Source organism: Triturus cristatus, chromosome 10 (assembly GCF_964204655.1).
Source record: "Triturus cristatus chromosome 10, aTriCri1.1, whole genome shotgun sequence".
NCBI classification, from domain to species: Eukaryota; Metazoa; Chordata; class Amphibia; order Caudata; family Salamandridae; genus Triturus; species Triturus cristatus.
Genome location: NC_140593.1, coordinates 1,232,223,342 through 1,232,241,371, shown reverse-complemented (window position 1 = coordinate 1,232,241,371; position 18,030 = coordinate 1,232,223,342). Strand labels below are relative to the sequence as shown.

The 18,030-nt window shown below is 45.0% G+C and overlaps 2 protein-coding genes across 5 annotated transcripts in view; one reads left to right on the top strand and one right to left on the bottom strand.

The window, feature by feature from the left end:
* GNL3L (G protein nucleolar 3 like) overlaps window positions 1-10,895 on the top strand; it is a 64,923-nt gene extending 54,028 nt beyond the window's left edge. For both annotated transcript variants that reach the window (XM_085629846.1, XM_085629845.1), the window contains one exon: window positions 10,732-10,895. In XM_085629846.1, coding sequence (XP_085485972.1) covers window positions 10,732-10,799 — 68 coding nt within the window. In that variant the 3' untranslated portion in view covers window positions 10,800-10,895. The remainder of the gene's footprint in view (window positions 1-10,731) is intronic.
* Window positions 10,896-11,019: 124 nt separating this feature from the next.
* The window catches only part of LOC146797159 (uncharacterized), a 110,446-nt gene continuing 103,435 nt past the window's right edge, over window positions 11,020-18,030 (bottom strand). For all 3 annotated transcript variants that reach the window (XM_085629849.1, XM_085629847.1, XM_085629848.1), the window contains exon 10: window positions 11,020-11,805. In XM_085629849.1, coding sequence (XP_085485975.1) covers window positions 11,761-11,805 — 45 coding nt within the window. In that variant the 3' untranslated portion in view covers window positions 11,020-11,760. The remainder of the gene's footprint in view (window positions 11,806-18,030) is intronic.

Genomic DNA, 18,030 nt, shown 5'->3' with positions numbered 1-18,030 from the left:
GCTGAACAGTGAGGGTCGAGGCCTTTTACCCAATGCCCCAGTGCGTGTGTATAGTATACATACACTGCACAGTATTGTATCTTCCATGTACTGTACCACTCAGAGACACACATACATCCAGCATATCATTTACTCTGCACAGCACTACACCCTTCATGGACTCTACAACTCCTAGGCACTAGCATATACCAGGCACGCACTACTCAGCACAGCGTTGTCCCTCTCAAAGGCACATATATACCCAGCAGATTTACGGCACTTCTGTGCTGCGCAGCACTTCACACCAATGTAATGTAAAGGGCACTTGTATAGCGCTCGATTACTCCAGGGAGTGTCCTGGCGCTCTGCACCTCTAATGTTGACTGGCTAAGAGACCAAACCATGAAGCCGGATTAAAAAGCCACATTTTCAGTTTCTGATGTAGGCCCAGGGTAAGTTAAGCATAGTGCAGCCGCACTTTAAAAAAGTGAGCGAGCCTGTAGGCATCACTCCAGTGACACAGGGTAACAAGCATTTGCAATGCAATAGGTCTCGCATTTGCGAGAGTTAGAGCTGTGGGCATTGTAAATGTGTGAAAAACAGGGCCACTCATTAAATCTCACAAAATGTCATCCTAATTATAAAGCAGGGAGTAGAGATGTTATTTACTTATTATAAGTAAATCTTCTGCTGCATTTCAGCTGTGCGCTCTAGATGTTTGGTGGGGGGAAGACGAGTTTAACAAGCAGCACAGGCCGTTCGTTATGTGTACATGCAAAGGGTATAGGAAGTTTGCTCATGCTGTGAAAGACTGGATCGCCTGTCCGCCCGCCCCCCCCTAGCAATTTTATACATAGTAAGCTTGAATCTAAGGTATTGGAGCGTTTTACCCGAGTACTTGTTATATTAAGCAAGGTCAGATTCAGCAGACCATAGTAGGTGCTGTACATTTACTCAACACCATTGTTGGCGGGTAGGGGGGGGTGTGTGTGTGTATTTTTAGGTCTTGCCCGGCGTTAGCAGCGCGCATGGGCTGCTCTCACCATGCGAGGCCCTTATGGAATCAATACGATTCCGATGAGCACGCGGTGGGACAGAAGATGTGCACGTGCAGACTGCAGGCTTCACTGGCGGTGTGACACTAGGCACTTTTGTTTGGAAGAAAGCACCGCGTTTCTTGTTTGCAATGCATCGAACATTTAGAATTATCGTCAAGCAGTCATTCTGGCTTTTGGCCTCTGGGTGGCGCCAAATCATTCTTTACAAACATTCGCATGCGGTACGCAACACCTATCAACCATAGTGGAGGTATGTAAAATAATCTCAGCATCTCCTGGCTAATGATAATGCAGCATACATACAAATGTGAAACACAAAGCGTGCACAACTCAAAGTTCTCCCTCACAATAGTGACAGGTCTCCGATTTCTTCACATCTCAAGCAAACTCACCTTTCGAGCTATGCAAATCAAGCCGCATGGATTTTAATTTGAGAAATAATTCATGGCTTGCAGTTTCATCACAGCATTACATTATTAAGAACCAGACATTTCCCACTATGCATCATATGTCAGAAAACTATAAATATAGATTAATTGTATCTATTTTATGTAATGTTTTATAAAACAGTGAATACCAACTTGAGGTTGCCTCGGACCCCTTTCTGCTGGCACACAGAAAGGAAGAATGAATACATACGCTTGAAGGTAATTTGTTGAGGGTTGGTCTGTTCACAAAAGAAACTCTTTTTGTACAAGTTGTATTAGATAAACGGATATTGATACAAAAGTTACATCTAATAAAAAAGATCAGGCAAACTGGTCGTTCGATAGCAGCTTATCTACTTGTCTAAACCCCCAGGCAAGCCCAGTGCCTCGGTGTTCTTTAACCCTGTGGCGCAGCGAAAAGCCATGGGCCACCGTGCTGGCGAGCAAACGAGGCTCGGTCTGTTCGTTGGGTAGTGAAATACATTCATGACAGGAGTTCAGTGGCCCCCAAACTCTTCGGGGCCCCGGAGCTGCTTCGCTATTGATAACTACACCCCTGCTGTGGCAATGCTACATATATTACCACATTTTAGGCACCACCTTTCCCTAATGTTTAAATGGAGATATATTACAGAGGACCTACATAATTTAAGAATTTTTTTTCAAGGGTTTAGCACAAACTGAATGAGAGTGCTAACCTGTTACTTTAGTGCGATCGATTCTAGCAACCGGACGTGTCACGAAAGTCTGAATGTTTGTGTTGCAGGTTTTAGTGAGCCAAGTCTTTGATGTTCAGTAACAGACTTCAACGTATTTAGAAACAAACATTAAAAATGCAATAGGTCTCGCCTTTTATTAAGTTAAAGCCGTTTGCTTTGCTATATAATACCATTAGCAAAGCAAATGGCTTTAACTTAATCAAAGGCGAGACCTATTGCATTTTCAATGCTTCTTATTCCAGTCACCCGATTTATTTAACTCAATGGTACACGGTTTGAGGTGTAAGCGCAAAGTACGTGTTTTAATGATATTAATGATTAATTGTTAAAGAACAGAGTAGCCCTGCACCCTTCCAGAACAGAGTTAGCACACAGATTCTCACTCACGTGTAGCAGTGGTGGCCATGCGTTACGCTCTTGTGAGCAGGTGCTCGCCTTTCTTCCGCATGCGTTACAGATTTTTAAAAAAGTTGTCGTTTGTATGTTATGCTGTCCTTTTTAGGTCGAGGGACCGTCCGGTCTGCCGAAGGCAGAACCGGAAGTCCGGAGATTAAATGATTCTGAGAGTGGCTATTTAGCCCGCCTCTCTTTTTGCTTCTCCTCCATTGGCTGGCTTACTAAACGGAGGCCAGCCATTGGAGGAGAGAGCCGTCCCTCCAAATAGGCTCCGTCTTTTTCAGATTCGGGGGCGTGTTCCCTGCTCTTCTTTCCACTTTTTAGCCACGCCCCCAAATCTGAAAACCGCTGCTGCGTTTCTCCGAGGTATTTCTGCTTCGCCTCGGAGAAAGGCAGTGGTGTGCTTGTTACTATCTGTTCCACCGACTCCTGCGCCCTCCGCACCAATGGCGCCCACTTAGCATTCCACTCGGGGGAGACTCCTTTACGATCGGTGCATTCGGAATGAGGGGATGCCGGTGCACATTAAGGAGTAATAGGAGCCAGCTTTAGTAAAGTACTTGTCCTAACTTTTTTTATTTTTTTTTTATTTATATAGCGCGAACTCGCCCGAAGGTATTGGAGCGCTTTACATGCGCGCCGGTTACGTTGCGCATTCAGGCACGAGGGGGGGTTAAGTGATTTACTCAGGATCACGAGTGGTGGACGCGACCCCGAGTGTCGAAATCTGGTTTCCCGCACCAAGGTTGGCAATCTAGCCGCCGGACCGCATCCGCTCCCCCGCTGCTTAAGCCCTTACCCTGCCACTGCGCCAAGAACCTCCTCGTCTTCGCCTGGGGGTCGCTACTGCGCCTTTCTATCTCACTAACTCACTTTCACTACCTCTCTCTATCTCACTACATCACAACACCACTCTGCTTACATCTCACTACTTCACAACATTCCCTCTCCCTCACTACCTCACTCTCTCTCACTACATAACTCTCTCTACCTCACTACTCCACTCTATCTCACTACCTCACTATCTCACAACTTCTCTCTCTCAAAACATCACTACCTCACTCTCAAGCTCACAACTTCACTCTCTCTCACTCACTACCTCAATCACTCTCTATCTCACTACCTCACTCTTTCTATCTCACTAACTCACTTTCACTCTCTTTCACTACCTCACTCTCTATCTACCTCACTCTCTCTCACTACCTCACTCTCTCTTTCAATACCTCACTCTCTCTATCTCACTCTCTCTGCTAATGCAATAGGTATCACATATGCAAAAAAACGCTAATGCCAATAGAAATGACAATGCCATTTATTTAGGGATACAAAAATGATAAAAAAATAATGAGCAATACCAATAGCTCTACCTATAATATTGCCGAGACCATTGCATTGTAAATGCTTGTTAATAAATGGAGCATTTTTACAACCATCCACGCAGCCCTTTATACATAAACTCCTAGAGACGCTGTCAATCCTACACAGTAGGATTTAACTGAGTTACACCCATGCACTTCAAGTGGTGCACTGTAGAACTAGGTAACACCAGTTCAAGCACACCCCGGCTTCCCATCTTTAGGCTGTGCAGTTTTAGGCAACTCACCAAATACGCACTGTGGTTTAGCACATACTTTATAAACGCCTGCACCCCCGCTGTGCATGCCTGTTCTCCTTAATTCAAGCTGTGTCTTTTTCTGTTATGAAATTGGTGTTGACGTAAAGCGCTCCGATACCCTCGGGTCAACTTTGTGCTATACATCAAAGTGCAAAAAAGAAAAAAGCCTACCTCCAGCACGTCCATTCTTATTCTGCGATGCCACATGCCTTCGGGTCCCTGTACTGCTTAATTGCACCCAGCTCTGGGTGAGCACCGTGGCAGGCATGGTTTGTTGCAGAGCCATGGCATGTAACCGTTGTCCTGTGGCTGCATCGTGGGGTAATAGTGCAGGGGCAGGAAGGGAGACAGTTGGTACGGCTGTGCCATCGCAGTGTAGTTGTCTGTGCAGGCCGGGTACAGGGTTGCTGTTGGCTGACAGGAGGTGGTGAAAAGGTGCCGGTTGGGAGTGCCAGCTTCCTGAAACACTGATCTTGAGCTGGCGTGGGTTGGCCAAGCGCTGTGGCCCTGTGTCCCAAGTAGATGTAAGCCAGCCCAGCAGTGGGCGGAATCTGGGAGGAGTCAATTGGCACGCTGCAAAAAGGGCCGGATCTGTACTCTTCGAAGATTAAGCCACTGCCATCACTGGGGGAGCTTGTCCTATGCCCACAAACACTTCTGGAGTGCAGAGTACGCGCGCCATGTGAATGAACGAACAATCTAAGCTGGCATTGAAACCTCTCCGAAAACTCAATTTAACTCCACGCTCTTTACCGTTTTAGACTGCAAATGAAAAGAACGAAATTGTTTTAAAAAAATGTGAAAAGTGCTCTGCACTCGGAATTTCCTTTGTAGCTCACGAGGTGGAATTTTCCCACAGTTCTGTTTTTGTTCGGGGGAGGGGGGGGGATATACGGTATGAGTTCTAGGAAACCGCATGGTTTCACTGCTCTCGTGCTTTCGGTTTCACATTGTGTGATAATGTATATAGCTCAGAGTCCGCCAGGGGCAAGGTAGGAGTGGCGAAATGCAGGGGGTTGGTGGTGCGGGGGATAGTGAAGATAAATATCTGAAAGGAAAGGAGGCAGGTCCCTAGAACGGGCCGAAGCAGTCAAAGAATAAAAGGTGCGAGACGAGATCGGGATAGAGAGAGAGATTGCAGACGGACAGAAGGACGAGGGAGTACGAGAAGACTGATGAACAAAGAAGGAGGTAGAAAAAGGGTAACTATCGGAAGTAGCAACGAGGTACGGGAAAAGGCACCAGCCAAACGGGTTGCTCGGCCTGGGAAGGCGAAGTGGCGGCAGTAAGCTGGTGCTGGGTGTCGGCACGGGTCTCCCCCTGGTAGCAGTGGAAGCACGCATGACGAGCAACTGACGACGAGTCCAGTCCGGGTGGGCGGGACCTAAGGGAGACAGGGCAGTCGCCAACCCCACTTCCAAAAGAATACCGACAATAGATCTTGCAAGTGAGCAGCGCATGCGCTGCGTCGCTAGGCGAGACCTAAAAAGGGCCTGTTCACACCTACAGATTACTACGTGGTATGCTGCCACCACTGCGCTTGTGCTTCTTAACTCCTGGTGAAGGCAGTAGCCTTCCACCACTCTGAGGGTAGCAATTGGGGTGCTCCCTCCCAGTCCAACAATACCACAATCTGAGACAGGCCTTATGTCATGGCACACACACATGATCTGCGTTTGCCTATGAAACAAAAACAGCATTGGGGATCCAGATATCAGTACAGTTCGACAGTGAGTGCACGGGTGCACATCTCTTACCATGTAGAGGGCTTTTCAGTCCCAACACACCCCGAAAGGGGTGCAGGTAAAAATGCGACTCCGTAGACCATGTAGCTGGGGTGTAGGGGACAGTAGTCGCTGTTTTTTGGGTTCTCCACCGACCGCATAGCCCGGCTCTGAATTCTAACAAGAGTAAACGGAAATAGCACCCCCGGCTTTCCGTGATTGTCAGGTCCACTGAAAAAATAAAATACACAGGATTATCCAGAAGAACGTTCAACATAAGAATCTCCAAATACAGTGATATCTTCTGCAGAGTCACTTGTGACGCTTCGTTCTCCCCGGGCAGGCTGCCATTCAGCAGATCTAAAAATCAGACTTTAGGCAGCCTCCGTGGCAGAGCAAAAGAACGAGTCACATCATTGGCGGGCAGAGAAGAAGCCCAAAACGAGTGCTCAGGCTACTGTAGTACGAGCTTTCTTAATGTATTTAAGGGGTTCCCAGCCTGACGGGTAATGTTCAAAAAGAGGCGAATCCGTGAAAGATGCCCACCCCGGAAAACCGTAGTGACCGCGAGAACACTCTGGTACAGGCAGCTCATGCAAGACTTACCTCCTGTGTCTCAAAGACCGGAAAGAAGCTAGTCTGCACTCCGCGTAGTTGGAGAAAGCTGCAGATTAATAATTAATTGCTAGAATATTAAGGCCATCTTTGAGGCTCCTGACCACGACCATTGGGTCGGATAAAAAACCTAGAAGACGCACTAGATCTCAAAACTCAGAAAACACCTTGAGATATTTGAGTTCATCCTAATAAACTTAGTTCAGCTGCTGTCTTCCCGCTCCACCAGGTGAACGGTTCTAAAGCGGAGCCAAATCCACCAGTAACCTTCCAGTTACACACTCCTGGAAATGGGAGGAAATATTGATGGAGAACAAAGGGTGACGCAAAAGAAATCTTGTGCAATACACCCCAGTGTTCAAGGTTCTCGCTTAGACTGTACTGCTCCTACAGAGATTCCGATCTAGTAATCAACAGAACCAGTAGACATCAAAAACATTACCCCTACAGTGCAAGGACATGGTTGTCCCTTAAGCGGTACTCAGACTTTTGATACCTAGGCAATGTCACTCATTCAAGGAACATACCTCTAAAACTGAAATGTAATGAAGGTAGCTGCCCTTAAATAAGCAGGATCATTTTCCACTGATACTCGTGTCAAGTGAACGTGCCGGTACAAACTCTACACGCGGCTGAAACAGGGCTGAAGTATCCATCAGATGACATCCTTACAGAAGTTAAATCCTAGAGACGCAAGCGCAGAAAACTCTTGCACAAAGCCAAGAGCAGACCGCAAAGAACTACAAATTGCCCCAAAGTGCCCCTTGGCATTCTGAAGCAAGTTTTCCACCCACGCCACTGCTTCTCACACCAACTAGATGAATCCAGGCGTGATACATTTGTCAGCTACTTCTCCTGCAAATTCATTATTCTCAGGACAGAGATAGACATTTCTGCTAGTAGCACAGGAGATACACCAATATGGACACCAAACAACATCTTGACCAAAGATGCGCCTTTAGCTCCGCAGTGCATTAGAAAAGCAATCACCAAGACCAAGCCATCTCCACATTCACTTGACCCCAGTCCTAAAGTAGCAAAAAGAAGAAAAATAAAATACAGAAAGGCCCTAACTCCACTCCGGCTAAACTGTACAGAAGTCTCTTTCAAGATTAGACTGCTTCCTGACCCACTCGAAATTGGCCATCTGGGACATTTGCTTAAAATGGTGGAAACACTCCCAGCCGAACAGAAAGGTTTAGACCACTCATGACCTACCCTACCTCAGGAAATGTGTGGCCTTCCTGCTCACCACACAACAAGCTCTTGGGCCCTTACACTTAGGTTTCAGAGCTTGGCACAGTACAGACAGCTGCCTCCTAAACAGAGAACCCGTCTGCTAACATTTCATTACCTGCCCTATGGTTCAACAAGCTTGTTTGCAGCATCCTCCTCTCTTCTAAAAGAACACTTCGGCCTCGATGGCATTGTTCTTAACTGATCCAGACACCCTACCTCTCAAATTGAGACAATTGTCAACTCTGCACCGAAACTCTGGCCATCACCTCTCTGTGTGCTTTAAGGTTCCATTCTCAACCCATCCAGTTTCATGTTTACGCCGAGTGAATAGGTGAATGCTTGTAGAAACAGGGTCTCAGTTTACGAATTCCTGGATGCACCCAGTTATAGAGGAGAATCGATTGCCCACATCACCTCCTGTCAAACCTCATCCTTGGCATGCACACCAAGGCATTAGCAATGAGCACTGGTGACTGTTGAGAGATCATACAGCAGGGCAGACAATTCTTTGCGAAGACTAATCTAAAGACGCTAGTCAAGCATTGGTCATAGCAAGCGCTGCCTATGGTAAGACTGTACCGGCCGCCCCAGCTTATGCCTAGCACGACTAAAAGCAGTCCTTGATTCCGCAGCACAACCCTTATATAGAACAATGTTTAACCATATCATGCCTGGCCTTACATCCCTACCCTGGCCAACCTAGAGGCATGCAGCACCCACGTGAGCCCTTGTATCACCTACAAGGCACGGTATGTGAAGACACCAGAGTATCTGCTAAACAAAATACTGTCTCACGGGGAAATAACCTTAGGAGTGAAGGCCCCTCTAGGTCTTGATCTTCCAAAGTCCACAAAAAGTGAACAATGAAACATGCCTTCTTCAGGACATCTTAAGATCTGGAACTCAGTCAACGAATCTATGCGTGGATGCCTAAATCACTCCCTAAATTACTCTGCTTGAAACTAAACTGAAGAAGCACCTACAAGACATCGGATACCCTTTACTATGCTGGTCGGGCCAGGTGTTCTCAAATGCTCCGTTTGCCATTCGAAACTTTTTACCTCTTGTGAAAGGCTTGGATATGTAAGACTATTGTCGGTGGCCTCCTCTGCCCCCCTATGTGAAGCACTGTGCCACCCTGTATAAGAGGGTTCACTCTCCTGACCAGCTGCAGTGAAGAAAGAAGACTCCTGAATGGTGTTTAACTACAACAATTAAATGATCCATTAAAAAACAGCATCGGCATCCAGCTTTGCTGAAGGCAGTTGTTCTAAACTTATGACTTAGTGTGATCCCTTCTGCAGATTTGTTTTGTTTGTTGGAAGCCCTGTGCAGTCTTCTTCATGGCCACGTGGATTCTCGACATGGTGGCCATGGCCACAAGGAGTCTTGCACCCTGGAGAATGAGTTTTCACCTCATTGGAGTTTCAGCCCAACAGTTCAGAGTCCTTCAGTGCACGCAGAGGCTGATCTCGCGATGAACCAACCAGGCACACCACAATTTTTAAGTCGAGCATTCGAGACCTCTTGTATATACTTTAGTATATACTTGTATGTATATGTACTTTGTGGGCTCTGGAGATCAGCCCTAGGACTGGTCTGCTTCCGCTTAGGTACTTTTTTTCTGTTCAACTGCCTCTATTTAACTGTCTTGATAGAAAGCGACCAGCAGAGGTCAGTAAAATACCAGAATCACTTTAGCATTCTCCAGATTCCAGTCCATAGAAATAGTCTTCCACGAGCAACTGTAGACAATAATATTTTTTCAAATCTTTTCAGTAATATAACCACAGAAGGCCCTGATTTTATATTAAAACAGAGCTTTGGACTATACCATTTCCCGATGAAAGGCAATATTTCTCTCCATGTGTTCCCATACCTGGCGTGTCACGCAGTTTGTTGCTTACTTTTCCTCCATATTAAAAACAGAAGATGTTTTAGCACCCAGGCTAATGTGCTGCGTATCTAAATATACACAAGGTCCCAAAGGCGAGACCAATTGCATTGCAAAGGCTTGTTTTCTTTGGGTTACAAAGCATATGGCCATGTCTAAACTGGGGTGGCGTAGTGGGCAAAAGAACGATGGATTTAACCCAATCTCTTGACTGGGGGAGAATGTCTGCATTGTCAGCATTCCGTCCATCATTTGTTTGTTGTAACGCTTTTCTTTGGGTGGCTCTCGTGGGTAGTGCAGCATTTTACCTACACTACTTCCGTGTGTCCCAGAAGCTCCCTTCAACATAGCACATATGGAAGTGTTCATACCCTAAAGAGGGTACATTTGGGAGCGAGGTTCGGTAAGGGGGGGACTGGAGGTAGTCCTGGAGAAGGGAACACTCCACCGATGGTGGCTGTAGAGTGAAGACTGGGATTGTCTTGGTATAGAGAGAGTTCGCTCCAGGACGCTCGGTTCTTGATCTCCTCCTGTTTGAGTTTCTGGGCCATCACCTTTGAGAGGGAGGCACCACAGACCGCGCAGAGCCAACAGAACACGTACAATTGTGCCGCGGGGTGGTCGGAGCAGGGGTAACAAGGTGTGGTAAGTTAGATTGGTGTTTGAGGTGGGTGGCTGTGTACAGACCAGCTGTTAGATGCACCAAAGTGGACTAAATTACACCTGTAAGTACAACGTTTAACCCTCAGACACCACTGCTCTCTCCTTGTCCATGTGGAAGGCACCAAGACTTGCACAGTAGTGCTAAACTGGGGGTGGGGGGTGGTTTGGGGCTTGGGCATGGTCGTAATGCCATGTTTTTTGTAGTGGCCTTACCTCACTTCAATAAAACCAGTTTGGGGGCTCAGATTGATGAGGGGTTTAATTCTTCACCGGACCTCTCTCACCCTGGACACTGGGATGCACAATTAATTTATTCTGGGTCGGGGTGGAGCACCATCTGCTTGGAAATGTCACATTAGTTTCCATGAGTCTCATTCTGCTCTCCCTTTCTCCTCTTTCAGATAAATTAGCAACTAAGCTTTCAGACACCTTGACGGCTGCCATGAACTTCAACTTCTTGGACATTTAGTCATGTGGGTGCCAGTGTTACCACCCACTGCACCCAGGCCTCACGGGGAGAGTTTGTAACGGACATTCAGAGGACACATTAAATCTTTGAAACATCCCCAGTGTGCAGTCTCTATCGTGATTGGTTGTGAAGGTGTTCAGGGGTGTGGAGGTGACTGTAGAACACCCCATTACAAAATCGCATTAGAAAAACAAAGGAGTCAAAAATGCACAATGAAGCGTGAAGTTGTACAAGAGCTTTATTGAATCCGAAAACAACAACATCTTTCCAGTCATTATACGAGGTCCTGGCCCGGCCCGCGGGCATGGAAGGCAACACACTCCGGAAGAGAACATCCTAACTTGGGCTGCCTCTAGAACCCGATAACATTAAAGACTATAAAAATCAGGATACTGAATAAAAAAATACTGACTTTTCACTCTGTGATCTGATTGATTTAAAAGTACATTGGACGAAAGTGGTATTCCTGCCCACATCCTGTTTGCAGTGCATGTGGCTTGTTTGGTAAGAGTCAAGAAACTAGTGATACAGGAAGAGCCCGAACATCTCCCTTCCCCCAACCCCTCCCTAATTTACTGGACCAGCCAGAGCTTCCATTGGGCACCTCACTGGTGTCCACTGGTCCAAACAGGAACATGGCTGCCGAAGAACCAGTGTAAAGTACTGAACCCCAACCCAGCTCCCAAGGAAGGCTCTTCCCGCCCCTGCATCCTCAGTAGCCCTCAGTCTCAATGGAGGCTCAGTTCTGAGAAGTGACCGCAGGGCGCATGGGGTTGAACTGGGCCTGGAAGGACGACACAAGGAGGAGGCCTTTCCTGCCTCGCTGGTCTGGAGCAAGGGCATTGGAGGCTGAAGACGGGTCCTTTGAGGGGGTGGAGGGCGAGAACCAGATCCAGCAGCACAGACTACAAAGGGGGGACGCAGGATACAACATGGATGACACCTCAACCTCGGCTTCAGTCTAGGGGCGTGGAGACTTTCCACTCCGTAAGCTGTATCTTGGGCTCTGCAAGAAGAAAGAACAGATGATCGTTCAATGAACCGACCTCAGACACACAACAAAACCACTGAACATGCAAGCAAAGCAGCTGCAGTGACATCTCTTGCAAGGTTTGAGGTGTTGGTTTGACAAAAGGCATGCAGGCTCAGGGGACCCGGGACCCTAGGTTATGCAGAACATACTTCTGCCATTAGTAGGTCTTTTGATCATCTCCAGGTGTACTGTGGCAGGTAAAGCCCAATCTATACAGATGTTTTGATGATGTTACACGGAGGGCACTCTTGAATATGGGACGCGAGTTGGTGTTGGCTTCAGAGAACGAGGGGGCGGAGCTTCTGCTTCATGGCTCTAAGGTGGCGGAGGGTGTTGCCACAAGAAGCTAAATATCTTCTTGCCTTTGGACTTTCTCCTGCATTGGAGGGTCAATGGCACACCTGCACCTAGTGGCATTAATCATAGGGTCTGCTGTATAAATGTATTGACTGAAACTAATGATGTCGGGTGGGTGATGAGGGTTGTATGAGATCTGACAGCGAGATGATTTTTTTTTTCTAAAGTTCTTTTAAGTTATTTAAACCATAAATTCAAAACAGCCATGTTCGCCTTATATCATCCGCATGTCTTATAATATAAGATACATTCATGTAGCACATTACGAAATAGCCCATCCCATATTAACATCACAGCATGACAGAAATGACAGCACTTCAATAATCCAAACATGCAGCACTTTGTAGGCAGAGCGACCTCAGATGTCGGTACCAGAACGCGAAAGCAAACAGCAGCTATAGCAGTGCAGCTTCTGCCGAGTCACTGGAGTGTACCGACATACTCCAAACACAGTTTCCAGATATCCTTGGACCTACATCGCAGCACTGGATTTGTACCATAAGGCTTCCTCTAACCATGCTGTTGTCAGTGGTCTGTCCACCAACCAAGTGGCGCCAGTCTCCCTGCCAACTGAAGCAACAGGGCAGTAAGTCTTCCTACAGTCATGGACATCAGCCACCTAGCCAAGAAACAGGACCAGTGGGCTGACCGGTGTCGCTTGTACCATTATTCAGTTAGGTTCCTCTCCAAAGACATGCCAGAAATCTAAACTTCCAGGGCACTGCCATGCCAAGTCCATAAATCCGGCGTGGGGCGTTCCACACCGATTACGGATCTTTATTTGGGTCAATCTTCTACAACCACATGGAGTCGCCATCTGTGGAGCAATGTAACATGCATCAGTCTACGCCTAGAGTTGGGATATAGGAGCGGTTTGCGTGCGGAATAAGCCCTGTCTCTTCAGACCATCTTTCTATATCTGCGGCTGGTACTGCGACATCCGTTCTATTGTCAGCAAACCATCTATAGAACCGAGTAACCCATCCCTTCCTGCCTCTGGCGTAGCGACTGTGGCAAGCAGATCCGGGGCGGAGGGTGCTTTAGGAAAGGACAGGTATTGGGCATTCAGAGTGTTCTTCAAGTACAACTATACGGAAATATCCAAAGAGTAACCGGCTTCTAGCCCCGTAAAATACTCCACGGTAATGAAGGATTCATCCTCAAATAATTGTTACACTGAGTGAGGGTGTAATTTAGTTTTATTAGTCAATAAAAACCATAAACATTGTCAAGACTTACATTTATATATTACAGTGCTTGATATTAAAATGAAATATACAATATGAAAAGTAACACTGATAATGTAAAAAGATATAATCACATTGTTAAAAAATCTGTTCCTAATAGTTAGCCCGTGGTGGCTGCCACACATAAAGTGCCGCGGTGCATGCTGTATCCTTGGGTTACTACATCTCTAGCAGCCCACCTTGGCATTAAAGGACTGGCTAAGAACTGGTCATGAGCATTAAGGGGCCTGCACATTATAAAACCATTCCTGATCATAAGCCCAGGATAACTACCACACAAAGTGCCAAGGTGCATGTCAAACCCTTATGGTAAATTGAAAAGTAGGTGAGGCGCACAATTGTTTTTCAAAGATTCTTGAGATGCCTTTATTGTCAATCAACTTAGGTGCAAATAGGGTAGCGCCCTCTGACTTCTGGGCGTAAACTGAATGAAACAAGCGCTGGGTGAACCTCACCCAGTGTCCCCTCATTGCACTCTTGGGGGTTCAAACCCCCTTTAAAGTTCAATAGAATATTCCATTACTCGGATATTTTGTCAATTTGCTTTCTATATATTTATTGGTTTCAGGTTAACGCACAATGTTCATCACCACATGTGAATGTTGACGTTGGTCTTCACAACATCTCCTTATGCAGTTAAACAGGATACTGCCATATTACCATTCCCAATGCATTTCGGGAATAACCCTTCATCAGGGGAATAATTACTCTGGAAACAATAAATGAAACTCAACATCAAGAGCTGAACGCCTCCAGTCTCAAATCCACATAAAATTACTCTGTGGATATCCTGATGCGTTGATCGAACAAAAGTACCCAGACGTAGTGCTTGAATAATCAGTATAGTAATGAAAGTGAGACCCGGTCGTAAATCTGAACACCCATGTCTATTACAGTGAAAATAGACGATTGAACCGATATTCTCACCAATCTGGGAAACTTTCCAACATCACCGAGCAGTACATAAAGTCAAAATATCATTAGTGCGCAAGTAAAAAGTCATTGAAGAAGTAAACAGGTCATGTCGAAACTTGTCACCAAATTGTGCTGTTTAAAAGTGAACTAGAAGCAGGCATGGAAGTAACGGTATGAGTCAATTTTACATATTCGCAAGCTTCACGTGCAGGTGCTCATTAAACACGAACAACCTACCTAGTCAATATCATGTAGTGAACGGGGTTAAGGACTTCAATAGATGGCCAGTGCCTACGTTGTATTTCAACGCTAGGAAAAGTGAAACAAGGGTATAACTACGTGTACACAAAATTGATAGTTGATGAATTGGCAAAAGTTATTGAAGACTTGGAAAAGGAAATCAATCAAATCAAATGAGATTTAAACACTAAACTCTCTGCCGACAAACTTGATACGGTTTTGAATGACATTAACAAACAATTAGACAGTTATGCCAAAGAAATCAATGAATGAAAAACAAGAAAATATTAGAGATACAATTAATTGTAAACTCGGCGAAGTCTATTGTTGGGCTGACATCTACGCCCAGCGGAGGCAACACTAATTTTTCAACAGATCCACTGACGGGGAAAGTTCAACATCCAATGAGTCTTATCAACCAGGATCTAATAGGAATCGTACCAGCAAAGATACTACCGCACATGACAATGGTTCAACACCATCAACCAGTTCCTTTACTGGAGCTCATTTTTTAGAGAAAGGCCAAAGTATAAGCGTTGAACCCGGAGGGGAAAAGGCAGCAAAAAACAAAGATCTTCCAATAGCCAAGTCAACCCGGAGTCAACGTTGATCATCAACATCTCAAACACCACATTGACTAACGTCCAGATTAACACATTTCAAAAAGGCACATCCTACGTACCCACTCATCACTCCAATGAACTGGAAACCGAAATTGCCGTGTTCAAGTTCATGAGGAACCTGTGCTTGAAGAACTTTAAGAACGTGGTCACTGACATAACACCTGGACTCCTATAAAACTGTCATACACAAAGAACTAAGGGACTTACACAAAAAACCCAATCCCAAAACTTCCAACTTTACTATTAAAGAGAAACAGGCCATTCACAGCATTGCCAATAATTCCAACATAACTTGTTGCAAAGCCGATAAGGGTGGCGCTTTGGTGATTCTAGATACATCTTTTTACCTACAAAATGTGAAGAGCATGTTCAGGATGATTCAACCTTCTTGGAATTACCTAACAACCCCACAGAACAGTTTAAAAAAATCCTACAATCAATTGTATGGAAAGCTTGTGAATCGGGAATCATCACTGAAAATGATTTTTTTTAAAAACAAATACTTATTGCTGGACCATCCCCGAAGTCCCACTATCTACATGCTACCCAAAGTACACAAAAACTTACATAAACCACCTTTCAGACCCATTGTTTCTAAAAAAAATACTATCCATGAGCCCACCGAGAAATATCTTAACTGATACTTACAACCTCTAGTCTAGAACATGTCAACGTATTTACGGGACACTACAGACTTCTTGAACCACACCTATCATGTTATGTACCATTGACGTTTGTTCTTTGTACACATAGTTTCCTCACCAACGGGATCGAAGTAGTGGAATCATTTCTATTAAACCATCCCATTGACGAAGGTCTCAAGGTATTTCTTTTGGAACTTCTTCGGTTTACACTGTTTCATAGTTCTTTTCAATGGAATGATGGATATTACCAACAACTGTCCGGAACTTCCATGGGCAGTTGCACAGTGCCTTGTTATGCAAATCTCTATATGCACCGCTTTGAAATTGATAACATCTTATCCAATAATGAATGGAGCGCAAACTTGATGGCGTACTGGAGAAACATCGATGATATCTTCTTAATATGGTAGGGACTTAGATCTGAATTGTTGCAATTTTTGGAGCCTATCAATAACCTTGAGGACCACATGAAGTCCACAAATACCATTGTTCCTAATCAATTACCATTTCTGGATGTACTTGTCATCAAACGTGATAACACATTGGAAACCAACCTGTATGTCAAAAGCACTGACAGGAACAACACTTTACACTATAACAGTTGCCATCAAATGTCTTTGAAAAATCATTTAGCATATTCCCAGTTTTTGAGAGCCAAAAGAATCGCATCCAATAGTGAACAGAACAAAGTCAATAAAAACAGATTAGTCAGCAGATTCAAAGAAAGGAAATATCCCATCACCGTATTGGAAAGCGCCATAAATAGAGTTGAACGTATAGACCGTAATGCATTATTAAGGGGCACAAAAAAAAAAACAAAAAAAAAAAAAGAGGATACCAGCGATAGACCAGTCTTTGTATCCAAATTTTCATCAAGAAGCCAGCAAATAAAGATGATAATGTTAAAATAATGGCCAATGATAATGAATGAACCAGATTTCAATGGCATTTTCAATACTAACCCATTGTTCGCTTATCAACGCACTAAAAATCTTAAGGAATTACTTTCCAAAGCAACGCACGTCACTGCTTAAACTTCAGACACTGCTTAAACTTCAGACACTGCAACAATATCATAAAGGGAACCACCACCACTCATCCTACTAAGGGTACTCAAATCCAACTTCGAACCACAGCTACGTGTGATTCAAAAAATGTAATTTACCTGCTCAAGACTGCCTGTGGTTTGACTTGCGTCAGTAAAACAGAGGAAGATAAAAGTCTGGTCAACTGAACACAAAAGTAATATTAGAAATCATTCTGAGAAGTCACTGGTGGCGGTTCATTTCACCACGCAAAAACACAGTATCAGCCAACTGAGATTTATGGTATTGGAACTGGTGCCCTTAACAGAAGGAGTGGACAACAGGAAACGCTTGTTACAGCGTGAACTGATTTGGATACAAAATTGAATTCATGCCATCCGAAAGGTCTCAATGACAGATTGGAATTTAGTTGTTTTTTGTAGCACCTATACTTATACGGATATTGTGTGTATCTTCTAAATACCCGATTACCTAGTTTTGTGATGAACTCTTAAATTATTTTTAACACCATTTCTCTGGATCTGCTTTTTCCGTTTGGCACTTGTTTAATTGACACTCTCATTTCACCCGTTTTTTCACCTGGCGTTGATTTTCTCTATTCCATAGTCTTTTCATTTCTGCACACCACTTCCCATAAGATACCACGGGCCATATTATCAAGGAACGGCGATAACATTATGGCCGCTTTAGCAGCAGGAAACTGCCGCTAAGGCGGCTCACAAGGGCATATTATCAAGCCCATTAATTGCTGATTTAGCGGCAGTTTCCTGCCGCTAAAGCGGCAATAATGTTATCGCCGATCCTTGATAATGTGGCCCCACATTTAGCTAGTGGAAGTCGTACCAGCGGCACAGTTTGACTGAGCACTGCACTGGATTGAACACTTGTTTCACCGGCAAGGTAAGCCAATACAAGCGTCTTAGATGATGACATGGTCTTACGGCTTTTTTGTGTACACGTAGTTATACCCTTGTTTTGCTTTTCCTAGCGTTGAAATGCAACGTATGCACTGGCCATCTATTGAATTCCTTAACCTCGATGACTACATGATATTGACTAGGTAGGTTGTTTAATGAGCACCTGCACGTGAAGCTTGCGAATATGTAAATTTGACTCATACCGTTAC